The sequence below is a fragment of the Triturus cristatus genome, chromosome 9, assembly GCF_964204655.1.
Source record: "Triturus cristatus chromosome 9, aTriCri1.1, whole genome shotgun sequence".
NCBI lineage: Eukaryota > Metazoa > Chordata > Amphibia > Caudata > Salamandridae > Triturus > Triturus cristatus.
The window spans coordinates 318,787,297-318,802,614 of NC_140592.1; the positions used below are offsets into that span (position 1 = coordinate 318,787,297).

General features: G+C 43.1%; 1 protein-coding gene across 1 annotated transcript in view; it reads left to right on the forward strand.

Moving 5' to 3' along the window:
* The window catches only part of USP4 (ubiquitin specific peptidase 4), a 776,462-nt gene that overhangs the window by 422,520 nt on the left and 338,624 nt on the right, over positions 1-15,318 (forward strand). Inside the window, exons 12-13 of the mRNA XM_085625029.1 lie at positions 6,107-6,190; positions 14,437-14,531. Coding sequence (XP_085481155.1) covers positions 6,107-6,190; positions 14,437-14,531 — 179 coding nt within the window. The remainder of the gene's footprint in view (positions 1-6,106; positions 6,191-14,436; positions 14,532-15,318) is intronic.

The window sequence follows — 15,318 nt, forward strand, 5'->3', positions numbered from 1 at the left end:
CATTACTGAAGGTAAGTAACGTGTTAATCAGTGCTGCTCCCGGAGTATGTATAGCGTTCTCTTCCTCGTGTCCAGAATACAACAGCATCCTCCTGGAGCCAGTCTTTTGTGTCCAGACTGTATCCATTTGGTCTCGCTGATGCCAAGCAGGGAAAGCTTGTATTTTTTTTTCACCTCCGCAGCCACTTGGCTGTCTTGTACATTACACTCACGTACCATGTGCAGACAGTGATGGTGTTGGTCGAAAGCAGGTGGACCGGCTTTCTGGCTTCCAGGGAGCTCTGGATTTCAGCACAAGGTGTCATAGCTCTCTGTGAAGGAGATTCCTCTCTCCTCATGGCCGGGATGTCTTTTGGTCTTCTGGGTGCCGTTTCTGTAGCTAGGATTTGTTACATGGTAGCTAGCCCTACGTATAACCCTCTTACTTGCACAGCTGGGCTTGGGACCGCCTTTCTCACGACAGAGATCCAGAAGAAAGTCAGTGGAAGAAGAACAAAGAAACAGGGACATTAACCTGCCAGTAGGTACTGGGTCCCAAGAAACACCAACATAATGAATGGATCACCACCAAGACAGCAAAATCCACAAAAGAAAGGAAAAGAAAGCTGCAGTCAACAGTCGTAAAAGAGCAGAAAAAGCGAACGTTCAAGGTGAATACACCAAAGCCAACAAGGAAGCACAGAGAAACCGAAGAGCGGACAAGAGAAGATTCAACGATGGTCTTGCCTCAGAAGCCCAGAAACCAGCAAGCCATGGAAACTTGCACAACAATGAAACTCTTTGGCAGATAAAGCAAGTGGTAAAGACCTGTTAAAGACAAAGCTGGGAAGACAATCATGGGTAACAAATGCCGACAGCGTAGACGGGTGGAGCATTTTGAAGAACTGCTGAACCAGCCTTATCAATAGTCTGTAGCAGACCAACCAAGGAAGAAATACAGCAAGCTATCAAACAGCTGAGAAATTGGAAGGCAGCTGGACCTGATAACATTCCTAGGAGGCACTGAAGGCTGACATTGAATTATCAGTAGACCTGCCCTACCCCATGTTTGGAACAATCTGGGAAGAGGAAAAGGTGCAATCTGACTGGAAGGAGGATATCCCATCAATATTCCCAAGAAAGGTGACCTGAGTAACTGTGCAAACTACAGAGGAAGTAACTCTTCTATCAACCCCAAGCAAAGTGTTCCACAGAGTCATCCTGAACAGAATCCAGAAACAAGTTGACACAGTTGCGAAACCAGCAAGTTGGCTTCCGCAAAAATGATACTGCACTGACCAGATTGCAACACTGCGCATCATCATTGAGCAGTCATTAGAATGGAACTCATCCCTCTGTCAACAGACTATGAGAAGGCATTCAACAGCGTGGACAGAGAGACCCTTTGGAAACTCCTCCGCCACTACGGTGTGCCAGATAAACTTGTAAGAATCATCACGTACTCTTGCGTAGGAATGACCTGCAAGAAAGTCCATGGAGAGCAACTCATGGAAGCCTTTTTAGTGCGGACCAGAGGCTGCCAAGGTTGTTTGCTCTCACCTTTTCTCTTCCTGCTGGCCATTGACTGGGTCATAAAGACATTCATACCAAGGAAAAGGAACAGGATCCAGTTGACTCCTTGGACGCAGCTCCACAACCTGGACTTTGTAGACTGCCTGGCCCTACTCTCCCATACCCATCAGCAGATGCAAGAGAAAACTGACTGTCAGCTACATCAGCACAACATAGCCTCAACATCCACAGGGTAAAAACCAAGATCCTGAAGGCTAACCCAACCAGCACTTCTGAAGTCACTCTCGCAGGCGATGCACTGGAAGAGGTTGAGGCCTTCGCCTACCTGGGTCAGTGTCATAGACGAGCAGGTTGGCACAGAGGCTGACATCAAGGCAAGAATCAACAAAGCTAGGGCTGCCTTCACTCAGCTAAAGAATATCTGGAGCTCCAAGGACTTAACACTGCAAACCAAGATCAGGCTTTTCAACACCAATGTAAAATCAGTCCTTCTGTATAAGTAGAAACGTGGAGGACAACAGTGACCACCACCAACAAAGTCCAGATATTCATCAACACCAGTCTGAAGAAAATTCTCCAAATCCACTGGCCAAACATCATCGGCAACAATGACCTATGGCAGCAGACTTTCCAACTACCTGTTCATGAAGATATCGGGAAAAGACTCTAGGGCTGGATAGACCACACCCTCAGCAAGCCTGCATCAAGCTCCACCAGACAAGCCCTGACCTGGAACCCTTGAGGGAAAAGAAAAAGAAAAAGAGAAAGGCCAAGAAACACCTGGTGGAGAGGCCTCAAGGCTGACTGCATGGCAATGGGTTACACCTGGAGTCAGATTAAAGAAAAGCCCGGGACAGAGATGGCGGGAGAGTCCTTGTTGATGCCCTACACCCCAGGAGGGGTAGTAGGCCTAAGTAAGTACCACCTGGCTGGATTATTGCAAGCCAGCGCAGACCAACTCCGCCATTAGCCCATCGTGGATCACAAATGGCACTTCTATTTGGAGGTGAGGTATAGTCTCTTACACAAATGGAGAGCACCTTGGACTGATTTTATCTCCACCGCCAAGAATGAGCCCTACCAGCACTTCTGCGCATTGAAGTTTCCAACGCTTCTCTTGCTTGTAGATGTTTTGCCTCAGGTGGAACTTGGGACACCTGTATGCCTTACCGCCGATACCACTCCTGCCCGAGTTCTCAAGAAGATCAGGACTGACTAGGTCCAAGTCATCCAAGTGGCTCCGTATTGGGCACAAAGATTTTCTATCCATATCTCCTGGGCTTAAGCATCTGTCCTCTGATCAAGTTGCTCCCCAGGGAGTACCTACTGTTGCAGTAAAGGGCAGGGTTCTGCACCCAGGCCTTCACAAAGTCCACCTTCATGCATGGAGATTGAGCAGCGACAGCTGAACACCATTGATCTTTCTCCGGAGGTGGTTGATGTCACGTTGGCAGTCAGGGTCCCCTCAACAAACATTTGATAAGACAGTAGTGGAACAGATTTGTGGCTTGGTGCGATTCTCTGCAGATCAACACCATTCAGGCAAAGCTGTCTGATGTGTTATGTTTGTTTTGTTCTTAGCCCACGCACAGTTGCCGGTTCAGCCCTCTTTGTACAAATTCCCTGTTATGCTAGTTTATAAAAGGGTTACACAACTAGTTTCTTCTCCTTTTTCTCTATCTTGTGTCAGCTGGACTTTAACTTTGTCCTCAAATCTCTAATGAGCACCCCCTTTGAGCCGCTTTACAGCTATTCCTTGTGGCTTCTCACCCTTAAGATAGTGTTCCTAGTTGCCATAACATCAGCGCCACATGCGTGTGAGCTTCAAGCTCTTTGTGTCAACCCGCCGTACATCACCTACTTCGGAGACAAACTGGTTCTGTGGATTCCAGTATACGGCTTGCCAAAAGTTGTGATGGCATTCTATGTTAGTCAGACTGTTACCCTGCTGGCGTTCTATGCTCCCCCTCACCCCACTTTAGGAGGAGGAGTTACTCCATCACCTTAACCCCAAGAGACTGCTAAGCTTCTACATAAATCGTACAAAAGACCACCAGGTGGACAGTCCTGTCTTTCTGGGGTTCTCAAGGGTGAAAACGACAAGGCTGTACAGAAGAAAACCATCTTCCATCCGGTGGAGCTCTGCATTAAGATCTACTATGCATTGGCTAAAAAACAGCCACCGGAAGGATGCGTGCTCGTTCTACCAGGTCTAAAGCTGTTTCTACTGCATTCGCATTGAGTCCCTTCACTAGACTTTTGCCAGGCGGCTACATGGGCGTCCCTCCATATGCTCTATTGTCTGCACAGTCGGGTTCGCCGAGAAAAGTACTTGGCCTGCTTGATCCTGCAGCACTTTCTGGATTGAGTCCATGCACAGACCCACCAACTAATAGGTACAGTTTTGGGATCTACTCAAAAGGTGAGGAATCTACAGCTAGAAGTCTCTATCAGAAGAAAATGTCATTTGAATTCGGTAACTCTGTGGTACAGACTCCAACAGGCAGATTCCTCCCCCGACCCTCTGATTCTCCCTCTTCTGTTATTGGACGCTATCCATTAATAAGATCCCAAGACAAGGAAAGTGCACACTGCTTTAGCAATATGTTTTTGGGGCTCTGCGTCTGAAGCGTGGACAGTCTCTAGAGCAATAGGCTCCGCATGTCATTTCTGGAGCAGAACGCTGCGGAGCCGCACAGCATGACCTTCAGGTGTTCAGTGGTATTGCTGAAAAGTGTATGGATCTAGTCTGATGACTGGGGAAGGGTGAGGAATCTGCAGCTAGATAGTCTCTATCAGACAGCGTTACTAATGGTAAGTAACTTGTTCTTCTGGACGCTGGGGAAACTTTTGTGGTAGTTGTAGGGGCAATAATCTTGATGTCCTACAGGGAAAACCTTCTCATGTGTTATTTTTTTTACCATTGACCCAGCTAGGCATTGCAGTGGGCATAGCTAAAAGTTGCATGTCGCCCCTTTCAGCCTTCTTATGTTTTCCAGATCAGCCTTTTCTTTTTAAATCACCTATTGTGATGTGTTTTCTGAAAGGCCGAACACGTGTGCCCCCCGAAGTCTTTGATAATGACTCAGTAGGACCTTTAATTTGGTTCCTCGTGCCTGCTATTGAAGACTATTTACAATTATTACTTGCTGCTCTTGGCTATGAAAATGGAGTTCATCTTTGTGATAACCTCTGCACACCGTAATATACTGCTGCAGGCTCTGTTAGTTCAGCCTCTGTACGCCACCACCTTTCCAGACATATTGGTGCTGGGGACCCGGGCTGCCTTTCTGTCTAAAGCGGTATCAACCTTTCAAGTAGGACAACCTCACTGTGCTTGCTTTTATCTCTCTACCTCATCCCTTGAAATAAGAGGAGAGTCTTCAGCTCCTTGACCCCAAGAGAGCCTTAAGCTTTTATGTTGAAAACACAACAGTATTATGTTAATTATCAACTTTTTGTGGAAATTGCTGGTGCTAAGAGAAGGCGGTACAGAAGAAAGCTCTGTCAAGATGGATAGTCCTGTATATAAAAGTGTTGCTACCCGGCTAAGAAGAACCCCCAGAAGGCCTCAGGGTTTCTTCCACCAGAGCTAAGGTCTTCATGACGGCATTAGCGAGGTATTTCTGTGCTAGATATATGCCTTGCTGCAACATGGGTGTTGGTGTAAGCATTCACAAAACTCTACTTTGACAGCCAGGTGCAGTGGTGGGGGACACATTGTGGCCTCTCAAACCTGCAGGACGTTTTGGTTTGAATACACTTCTCAGTGCTCAGCCTGTTGGGAGGTGCTCTGTAGGTATCCATTGTAAAGAAGCCTTAGTAAGACTATTGCACACTGATACCTGTAATTTGTGTCCGCTTATTCTCTTCTGGAGGGCGGATAAATGGAATGATGTGCAGGGGTAGTGCCTATTTGTGGCTCCGCTCTGTCACTTCCAAAGCAGTGCAAGTTTGCCTTGAAGTCCTGTGGGAGCACCCAGCATCTGTTGCTTTAAAATCTTGCTGCAGTATGGCGACTAGGAATATTCTAAATGTGAGGAATCTTCGGTTAGAGTATGCATCATAGAGAGCCATACCGAAGGTAAGTAACTTGTTCTTCTGGTGAGTTCTCCATCTTATTGCTTTCCATCTACTGTTGAATGGCAACTGTGGTTCACCTTAGGTTTAGATGCATTTGCTAACAAGTAATGAATGTTATCTTTTACATTGCAGTTTACGCATTACATTACTATGTCTGCACAAATGGTTAGGCTGCTGAGGTCTGATAAAACAGCAAGGAACTTTACACTCCAACAAGTGTAATGCTTCCATTTCAGTAAAAGCTCCATCCTACCTAATATAGCTCCTCCCATACGTATACTTAAAGAGGGCTCTCTGCATTGCACTATGATGAAAATCAGGCCTCAGAGTTTTCCTGTACCATTTTTAGTTCCAAGAGTGTATTCGATGAATTGGTTACAGGAAGTAATGTTTTGTCATTTACTGTTGTCAATTAACTGTAATTGTTTAACAGCTGAATCACTTAATGTTTGGTTTTTGACAAATGTGATAAGCAAAGGTTGTTCCTCAAATGTACCATTTTGTTTTTCAGTACCGTGTAACAGTTCCAAAAATGGGAGCAGTGGCTGACCTATGTACAGCTCTGTCAAATTTCACCAAGATACCTGCAGAGAGTGTAAGACCTCTTTACATAAATGGTCTACGATTTATTTTGATGCTACATACTGAATATATTATTGAAGTTTACAGTATTAAAATGGGCAAACAATTTTATCTGGTTTGGTATTTAGTTTATTGATGTTGCTAAATTGTGTCCTCTTAGCTAGAAATCGATCCTTAAACAGAAGAGCTGAGCTTCCAGAAAACCCTTATTGCCATCAACGGCAAAATTGATTCTCCCATACTCTGCATAGACCACATAAATGAGCATTTGGACAAGCATACTTGGACATGGCTGGGCACCACATCTTCGACATTGAAGACTAAAAGAGTGCCTCCAGGAGGAAAAAGATTTGGAACTAAAAAAAAAAAAAAGTCCTGACAAGAGGACTTAAAGACCTGCTCAAGAAAAAAATAACAATTATATAACCAACATTTTAGAGTTGACAAATACAGGATAGCTGAAAAAATAACTTAGTTTGTGGTGTCCCTACTTGCTGACATGTTTGATAGGTCAACATTCTTGCTCTTATTTATAGTGTAGTGAAGAGTGCCCACCTCCTACTGAGACCTAACCTGCCTGGTGCCACAGCAAATCCTATATTAACATGCACACATAAAACATAGAACTCAATCAATCAGGATTGCTCATCATCCAATAGGGTATCCAGGAGCTTGCAGGTCTTGGAGGCTTAGTTGAACAACCATGTCTTGAGGGACATTCAGAATTCCTGAAAGGAAGTGATGGTCCGTAGGTGCTTGGGGAGGCTGTTCTAGGTCTTTGCTGCTATGTGGGAGAAGGAGCTACCCTCCTCTTCTGCTTCGGTAGATGCGAACGTATGGGCATGTGAAAGGAAGGGGGAGCATAGTCTTCTCGACGGTTGGTGGAAGTTTAGGCGGTGGTTAATGTAGGCAGATTCTTGGTTGTGCAGAGCCTTGTGTGTGTGGGTCAGCAGCTTGAATTACCATCTTTTCTCTACGGGTAGCCAGTGGAGATGCCTGAGGTGGGGAGTGATGTATGTTCATCCAGAAAGGCCGAGGATGAGATCCCACCACTATTAAAGACTATAATGAAAAATGTGCAAATTATCCTATTGAGGCTTTTCTATCTCCAGCTTCCTGGATCATCACAGTTGCAGTTCAGGAGGCCAATCTGGCAATCATAACAGTCCAGAAAAATTACAAGCCGACACACAGTCATTATCTAGCCAGCTTACCTAGAGATCATGGCGGGCAAATACCATACTTCAACGATCCACGTCTAACTGTTACTTTCCTGAAGAATTGCGTCATAGGATACCTAGGGAAAAAGTTGGAAGGGTCAGTGGGTGGCCCTTTGCACTTCCATGGGAAACTAATTGCTTCCAGCTGCTCCAAGATCATAGTTCCTACTTTATTGTTACTATCATCCAAGTTCTGTTAACCTACATATCTCTCCTGCTTCAGATTTTCCAATAGCTGCTTAATGTAACCAGTCTTCTAACTGACCGTATTCAATATGCACGCCATTATGCTGTATGGGAAGAGGCTGGCAGTGTTGTTCATGGTCTGGTCTGATGTTAACCTATTCTTCTGATGGCATAGCTCATTAACTTCTTGGCAGTACTGTACTCATATGATATGAGTGAGCAGCACCAAGGGTAATCTTCTGCTTCCTGGTGATTAGTACTGTTGCGTGATTGAGGCAAACAGCTCAGTAGCTGTGAATGAACCCTGTCTAACATATTGTCCCAGGCACCTCTACCTACTGGTGGTTGTTTTGGCCATGTCCTTGTTGCCCCCATGCTCGTCACCTTCTGTGCTCGTTGATTTCAGCTGTGGATGTGCCCTTATTTATGGACACAGGTACCTGGTTCAGCTAGATGGTCAATGGGGCTAGATATCACCGACCAGTAAGTGGTCAGTGTGGGAGGGGTGGATCGGAAACTTGTTCTATATTGCAGTTTGCTAGTCTAATTCTGGTGCAGCGGTTCAATATTATCTTCTCTAATCAACACAATAAGAGCTAACGCATCTAGGGCCATTATATCTTCGCATCTCAGATGCAAGATTAGAAAGTAGAGTGGATTATTTATCTCACAACCTGGGACATTGGGGAAAAGATAAGCAACCGCTACAAATTCAGGTTTGTATTAGTGTTTTAAGTAGACATAATGTATATATCGTCCCACTTCAAGAAATGCATCTAAACTAATATTTGGAACCACAGTGTGGATGGAGCGCTCAGCTTCTTTATGTCATATTCCGCTTACTTTCGAGGTGTCATCATTTTTGTTAGATGTGGTCATTCCTACCACCTAGATGTAGCTGTGAATACTGAAGGGCAATATCTGATATTGTAAGGAATAGTAGGCCACTAAGATGTCACTTTTGTCAACACTTGTAATCCAAACCCAGACTGCCCATCCTTTTTCTTTTTTTTTTTTTTTAAGTGGTAATGGCAACTTGATTCCGATATTTCCCTGTACCTTACTATGGGAAGGTGAACTTAACTTGACCTTAGGTACGAGACTGGCTATGTAAAATGCAGTTTGCAGCCACAGTCTGCATCCACCACGACCCTGATGCGATTCCTATCGAAAGCGCAATAATGCATTTTCCAGACTCTCACCAATGAAATGTTATCTAGAATATCCAACTGCTACTCCGGATGCTATCATATCTTCATGACTGCTACTCACAGTGATATCCGTGCGCACCTGGATAGCATTTGCCTGGCCTGCCTGGAAGATACACATCAGCTTCCACTAACTAAGCCACTCTCCATAACTGAAATCAACGTTGGTGTCCAGAGCTTGCAAACAGGCAAAGCTATTGTTAGTGATGGGCTGATTGATGAATTTTATATACATATATATTATCTACTGGCGGTCGCCAGTAGATAGTTATAGTTACAACCTAGTTTCCATAGGAAATCTCAAAATTCTATTTTGAATAACCTTGGCGCCGGTTGACGAATCCTCGCGAAATTTTCAAACCGAATGGGGCGCTCCGCTCAGCTCCTACCCTGAAAGTCTCGGGCTGATTCGTCAAGCGGGGGCCGAGAAAAAGGGGGGGTCCCAAAACGCGTTTTCCCCATGCATTTTCCCATAGGACCTTTAGTCGAAGGTAAAGCCCGAACGGCTGAACAGAATTACTTGAAATTTGGTAAAGAGGTAGTCCTCAGGTCAGGCATGTGCCTTTTGCATATATGGTGTCAATCTGTTCAGTAGTTCCTGAGAAAATTGCAGTTAAAAGTACATAAATATCTATGTGCGCGCACGGTGCGCGCACCATATGTCCGCGAGCGTAATTCTGATTGGTGGTTAGATGTCAGTCAACATTCCAATCGGTCGAAATCAGGAAGTGTCGGACGCCATTTTGTGTGTTACAGTGAAAAAGAAAGGTGGGGAACGTGAAAAGGGGGCAGGGTAGAGAGTTCCTGACCCCCTAGCCTTTGTCAGGGGGTCCCTGAAGGCCCCCGAAGGATGCAAAAAACATTTTATTTTTTTGCAAAAAATCGCGTGGTGCGCGCTCCCCCCGCCGCCATTTTGAGTTTTAGAGGCAGAAGAGAGCTAAAAACACAAGTGGAGAACGTGAAAAGGGGGCAGGGTAGTGAGTCCCTGACCCCCTAGGCCTTCTCAGGGGGACCATGACCATTTTTTTATAAATATTGCGCGGTGCGCGCACGGTGCGCACACCTTGAAAAACCCTTTATAAAAAAAAAAACATTTTAAACTGTTTATAAGTTTATAGAATATATATATATTCATTCACTGAAAAAACCATAGGTTTCACACGTTCTAGTTAGCTGAACATTCCACTCGTACAAAACCATTGAAATTCCCCCGTTATAGTTAGTTCAGCTATAAGAGTTTATAAGTTTATAGAATATATATATATTCATTCACTGAAAAAACCATAGGTTTCACACGTTATAGTTAGCTGAACATTCCACTCGTACAAAACCATTGAAATTCCCCCGTTATAGTTAGTTCAGCTAACTATAACTCGCGCGACCGCAATCCACTGCTGATGACGTCACATATTACATCACTCATGACATAGTCAGTGACATCACTCATGACATCACTGATGACATCTCAAATGACATCACTGATGACCTCTTTGATGACATCATCAAGTGAATGTGTCTTTCTGAAAAATAAATATTTTTTATATATGTATATCTAAAGGTTAATGGAAGAATAAATGGGTAAATAAGTGCCTAAATGGATGTTTTTTTTGGTAAAATTAAATGTATAACTGACTTATTACTAGTATCTTAGTGAATACAAGTATTAGTGAGTAATGTTTAAATATCTGTATCAGTGTCTCACTCTGTGTATAAGTGGCTGCATGGGTTGGTGAGTAGCTACATGAGTGTGTATCTGGGTTATTAGTTCGTTTTTAGAGTATCAGTATGAGTGTCTGTATGGTTCAGTGGGGGATGTTACTTAGCGTATAGATGCATGAATGAGTGACTCACTGTTTGTATGTGTTTTGAAGACAGTATGTGAGCAGGACAGTATGGGTGGATGAGTGTGTGTATGGGTGAGTAAGAGAGTGAATGACTGTCTCAATAGTGTCTTTATGAGTAAGTCCATATGTTTTAAACTAGTATATGTGAGTATTGATGTATATAAGTGAGGATATATGAGAGATTGGAAGAGTTCCTGTATGAATAAGTATGTGTTTCTATAAGTGATTGTTTAAGAGAGTAAGTATGTGTACGTTTCTGTAGAAGTAAGTGTAGTGGTGTGTGTATAGCTGTATATGCAAGTAAATGGATGTTTATTTGCATGTGTGAGTATGTGTGTGAGTAACTCTATGTATGAGTGTAGGTGTGTAACAGGATGTATAGGTGTATGAGTACATGTGATGACTGAGTACATGTATGAGTGACTATATAGAAGTGTTGATGAATGAGTGGATGCGTATGTGGATTTTGGAATTACTGAATAGGTTGTTCTAACTGGTATTGGTATCTCTATAGTTTTCAAAACTTTAGTTTGTTTTTTTCAATGTGTGTATCAAAGTTTATATTAGGATAAGAGGAGGTCTGCCACTCTTACACAAGAATGATGTCATCGGTGATGTCATTTGAGATGTCATCAGTGTTGTCATGAGTGATGTCACTGACCATGTCATGAGTGATTTAATATGTGACGTCATCAGCAGTGGATTGCGGTCGCGCGAGTTATAGTTAGCTGAACTAACTATAACGGGGGAATTTCAATGGTTTTGTACGAGTGAAATGTTCAGCTAACTATAACGTGTGAAACCTATGGTTTTTTCAGTGAATGAATATATATATATTCACTGAAAAACCATAGGTTTCACACATGTTATAGTTAGCTGTACATTTCACTCGTAAAAAACCAATGAAATTCCCCCGTTATAGTTAGTGCAGGCAACTATAACTCACGCGACCGCAATCCTCTGCTTATGACATATGTGTCTTTATGAAAAAAAAATATTTGTAATATATGTATAGCTAAAATTTAATGGAAGAAGACATGGGCAAATAAGTGTCTAAATACAGTATTAGCATCAGCAGAGGATTGCGGTCGCGTGAGTTATAGTTGCCTGCACTAACTATAACGGGGGAATTTCATTGGTTTTTTACGAGTGAAATGTACAGCTAACTATAACATGTGTGAAACCTATGGTTTTTTCAGTGAATTTGCAAGGTTTTTTAAATGCTAATTCCTAACTATAACGTGTGTGAAACCTATGGTTTTTTCAGTGAATTTGTACGGTTTTTTAAATGCTAAGTTACTTTACGCCATTTGTGGCGTGCGCGCCCACTTAACGCAGTTCGTTCCGTGCGCGCACGGTGCGCTTCGCGCACCGTGCGCGCACAGTGAGCACGCGGTGCGCTTTGCGCACCGCGTGCCCACGTTACGCTAGATGGGCCATGGACGCACGATGCGCTTCGCGCACCGTGCGCACATGGAGGTCATATGATGAGCATCGTTGTGACAGGTAAAATATATGTTTTGTTTATCTCTGATGAGACATGCACAAAAGGTGCCCTTCGGGCACCTTTTGCACACGGGGTGGGGAGAATGTGGATATTTTTCTTTTTTTTATTATTATTTCTTACCGTACGCGTACGGTAAGCGTAATCGGCGAAATTTTCGAAAAAATTAAAATTGCCTTTTTTCACTTGGGGGATTGTTGGGGACTCCCTCGACATGGCTAGGTGCTTGGGAGCTGTGTAAACAGCCCCTTTACATGATTTGCACTTTGTTTTTCAACCCCCTGTCAGAGTGCGAGAGAGAAAATGGCGGCTGCCGCTTCCTGGTTTCGACCGATTCGAATGTTTACTAAGATCTAAGGGCCAATCAGAATCGCGCTCGCGCACGCCACCGTACGCGTACGGTAAGCGCACCGTAAGCGCACCGTACGCTGGCTCAGATATATATATATTGATTTAAAGGCTATTTTCTCAGAATCTACTGAACAGATTTACACCAAACCTACAAAAGGCACTTCCTTGACCTGAGGACTACCTCTCTGCCAAATTTCAAGTAATTCAGTTCAGCCGTTCGGGCTGTAGCTCGGACTAAAGGTCCTATGGAAAAATGCATGGGAAAAACGCGTTTTGGGACCCCCCTTTTATCTCAGCCCCCGCTTGACGAATCCCCCCGAGACTTTCAGGGTAGGAGCGGAGCGTAGCGCCCCATTAGTTTTGAAAATTTCGCGAGGATTCGTCGACCGGCGCCAAAGTTATTCCAAATAGAATGTTACGGTTTTCCTATGGAAAGAGGGTCCTAACTATAACTACCTACTGGCGACCGCCAGTAGGTAATATATATATATATATATATATATATATATATCAATCACTATCACTGCATTAGATACGATTCATTAACATTAATGGCACCAGAGTTTGAGGTGTAATCTCTTTACAAGGGCCCACTTGATTGATTCCATCCTCCTCTATTTCTCCCACACTTCGTGGTGAAGTTGGATGTGAAACGTCCTCTCCCTTTTACAATGATTCTGTGTCACTTTGTAATAACTTATAAATCCTTCAACTCTGTAGTCTGCACATGTTAGGTCTGGAAAGATTCAAACAAACCCGTAGGCCACATACTGTTGCATTCTCCTGTTCTGATGTTGCTAAATAATCTGCTGCCAGATAATCTGCTGACACTAGAAGCTAAAGCCAAAATTCAACTGTCCAGAATAGGGTTGAACTCCCTAAGTGACACATTTCCTGAGGGCAACTTCGTGTTGTTGCAGGCATTCAACCATAACTCACTTTGCATCCCAGCAATAATCTTCCTTTATCACCACCTCCAGGCTGCATGCCAAGCCATATATTTATCTTTCATCAATGAATCCTCCCAGTTGCTCACTCTGTCACTTGAGAGTGAACTCAGATTGATGACATTTAGTCTCCGGACTATACACCATAAAAGCTGAGACACTGAAATGCTAATGAAAGGTAAATGGGAAGCAGACCTGGGTTTGATAATCAGTGATGAACAATGGGCCTTTTGCTGCACCCTAACTGAAGAAATCTCTCATTAATAGACTTAGGCTAATTCATTACTTTCTTATCCAGAGAATCTATTTAACCCCTAAATGTTAGCTAAAAAAGCCTCAGAGATGACTCGCAGTGCTGGAGGTGTCATGCATTTGGGGTGGGATTCTGCCCTTTTGATGTTCTTTGGGCATGGCGGATTACTGCATTACTGCCTCCTCCCTTATGAAGCAGCTGTGTCTCCAGTCATATGCACGATATACCTGTTCACAGGTATACGCACTTATGGTGTTGGCGAAAAGGAGGGTGACTATTCATTGAGGAAATATCCCTGTCACAGAACACTAAATTTCTGCCTCTCCTCTTTCATAGTATACATGCAAGGACATTCGAGCCACATTAAGGCCCTAGCTTCATCACCCATGCATGGCAGCTTGAGAGAAGCAGAACATTGAGTTAAACATGGTCATCTAAACATAGTTATAAATAAAAGATATGTCTAGTAAAATACAGTGCCTCACCCAAGATGTGAGCCTAGATAACAGTAAGGATAATAAGTTGTTCGGGTGGAAGTTAACCTAGTAATGAAATAAATTGTTGGCAAATGTACCATCTACTAGATTTACATACTGCACTATCAGACTCCAATGTAGGTTGATTAAAGGAATATGTAAGTGACATACTCTGTTGTATTTCTTAGTTAATGTATGTACTTAAAAGTAATAATTCTTTCTTTTCACTAAATGTAAGTGCTCTTAAAGTGTGTTTCCTCTCTTCTCTAGATGGTGGTGGCAGATGTTTATAATCATCGGTTCCATAAGATTTTCAGAATGGAGGAGGGGTTGAACCATATCATGGACAGAGATGATATATATGTGTAAATATATCAACAGTTGTATAGTACTAAATAATGCACTGTAATTAAATTTGATATGTATTTCTCTTAGAAATAGTGAATTGTGTGGTTGTGAATAGACTAAGATTATGAAAATATATCAGCAGTTATGAAACATTTAGTGGAACGCTAATACCAAATGCCAGTAGGTGTTGAACGACCAACTAAGATTACCAAAGACACTAAATAACCTGCGTTACTTCCCTCTTTATTTATTTGAATACGTGCTATAAAACTATTAATGCAAAAATATGCTTTGTAAACGCTGGAAAAACACTTCGAAAACACCACTGAAATCCACAAAAAATAAACACTGAAAACAAAGCATACTAATTATAGTTATTACTGTCAAATGGATTCTGGACATGCCACCTAGTAGAGGTGAGCAGTCATATGTCCAATCTTTCACCTATCACCACTCGTTGATGGCCCTGTCATCTTACGGTTCAGCTATAAATAGCTCCTCTAAGCTGTAAAATCAGAGCTCTGCAGAGTCTGGGACTGTGCATACATAGGGCACGACCATACTTTGTATTTTATACCCCCAACATGTTGATCCACAAATGTGGCTGTTGATTGAAGGGCTATTGGGAGGGCTTTGTTCTTTTTCTAAATGGAACCTGTGAAAGATTTTCTCAAACAGGAATGGTACTGAGGCATAGGGGAGTGGCATTGGACAGCTAAGTACATTAACACATTTCTCATTAACTCTAGTACCAAATCATTCACCTCACCATACTTGTCTGCAAGAAACTCCACATATAAGCGA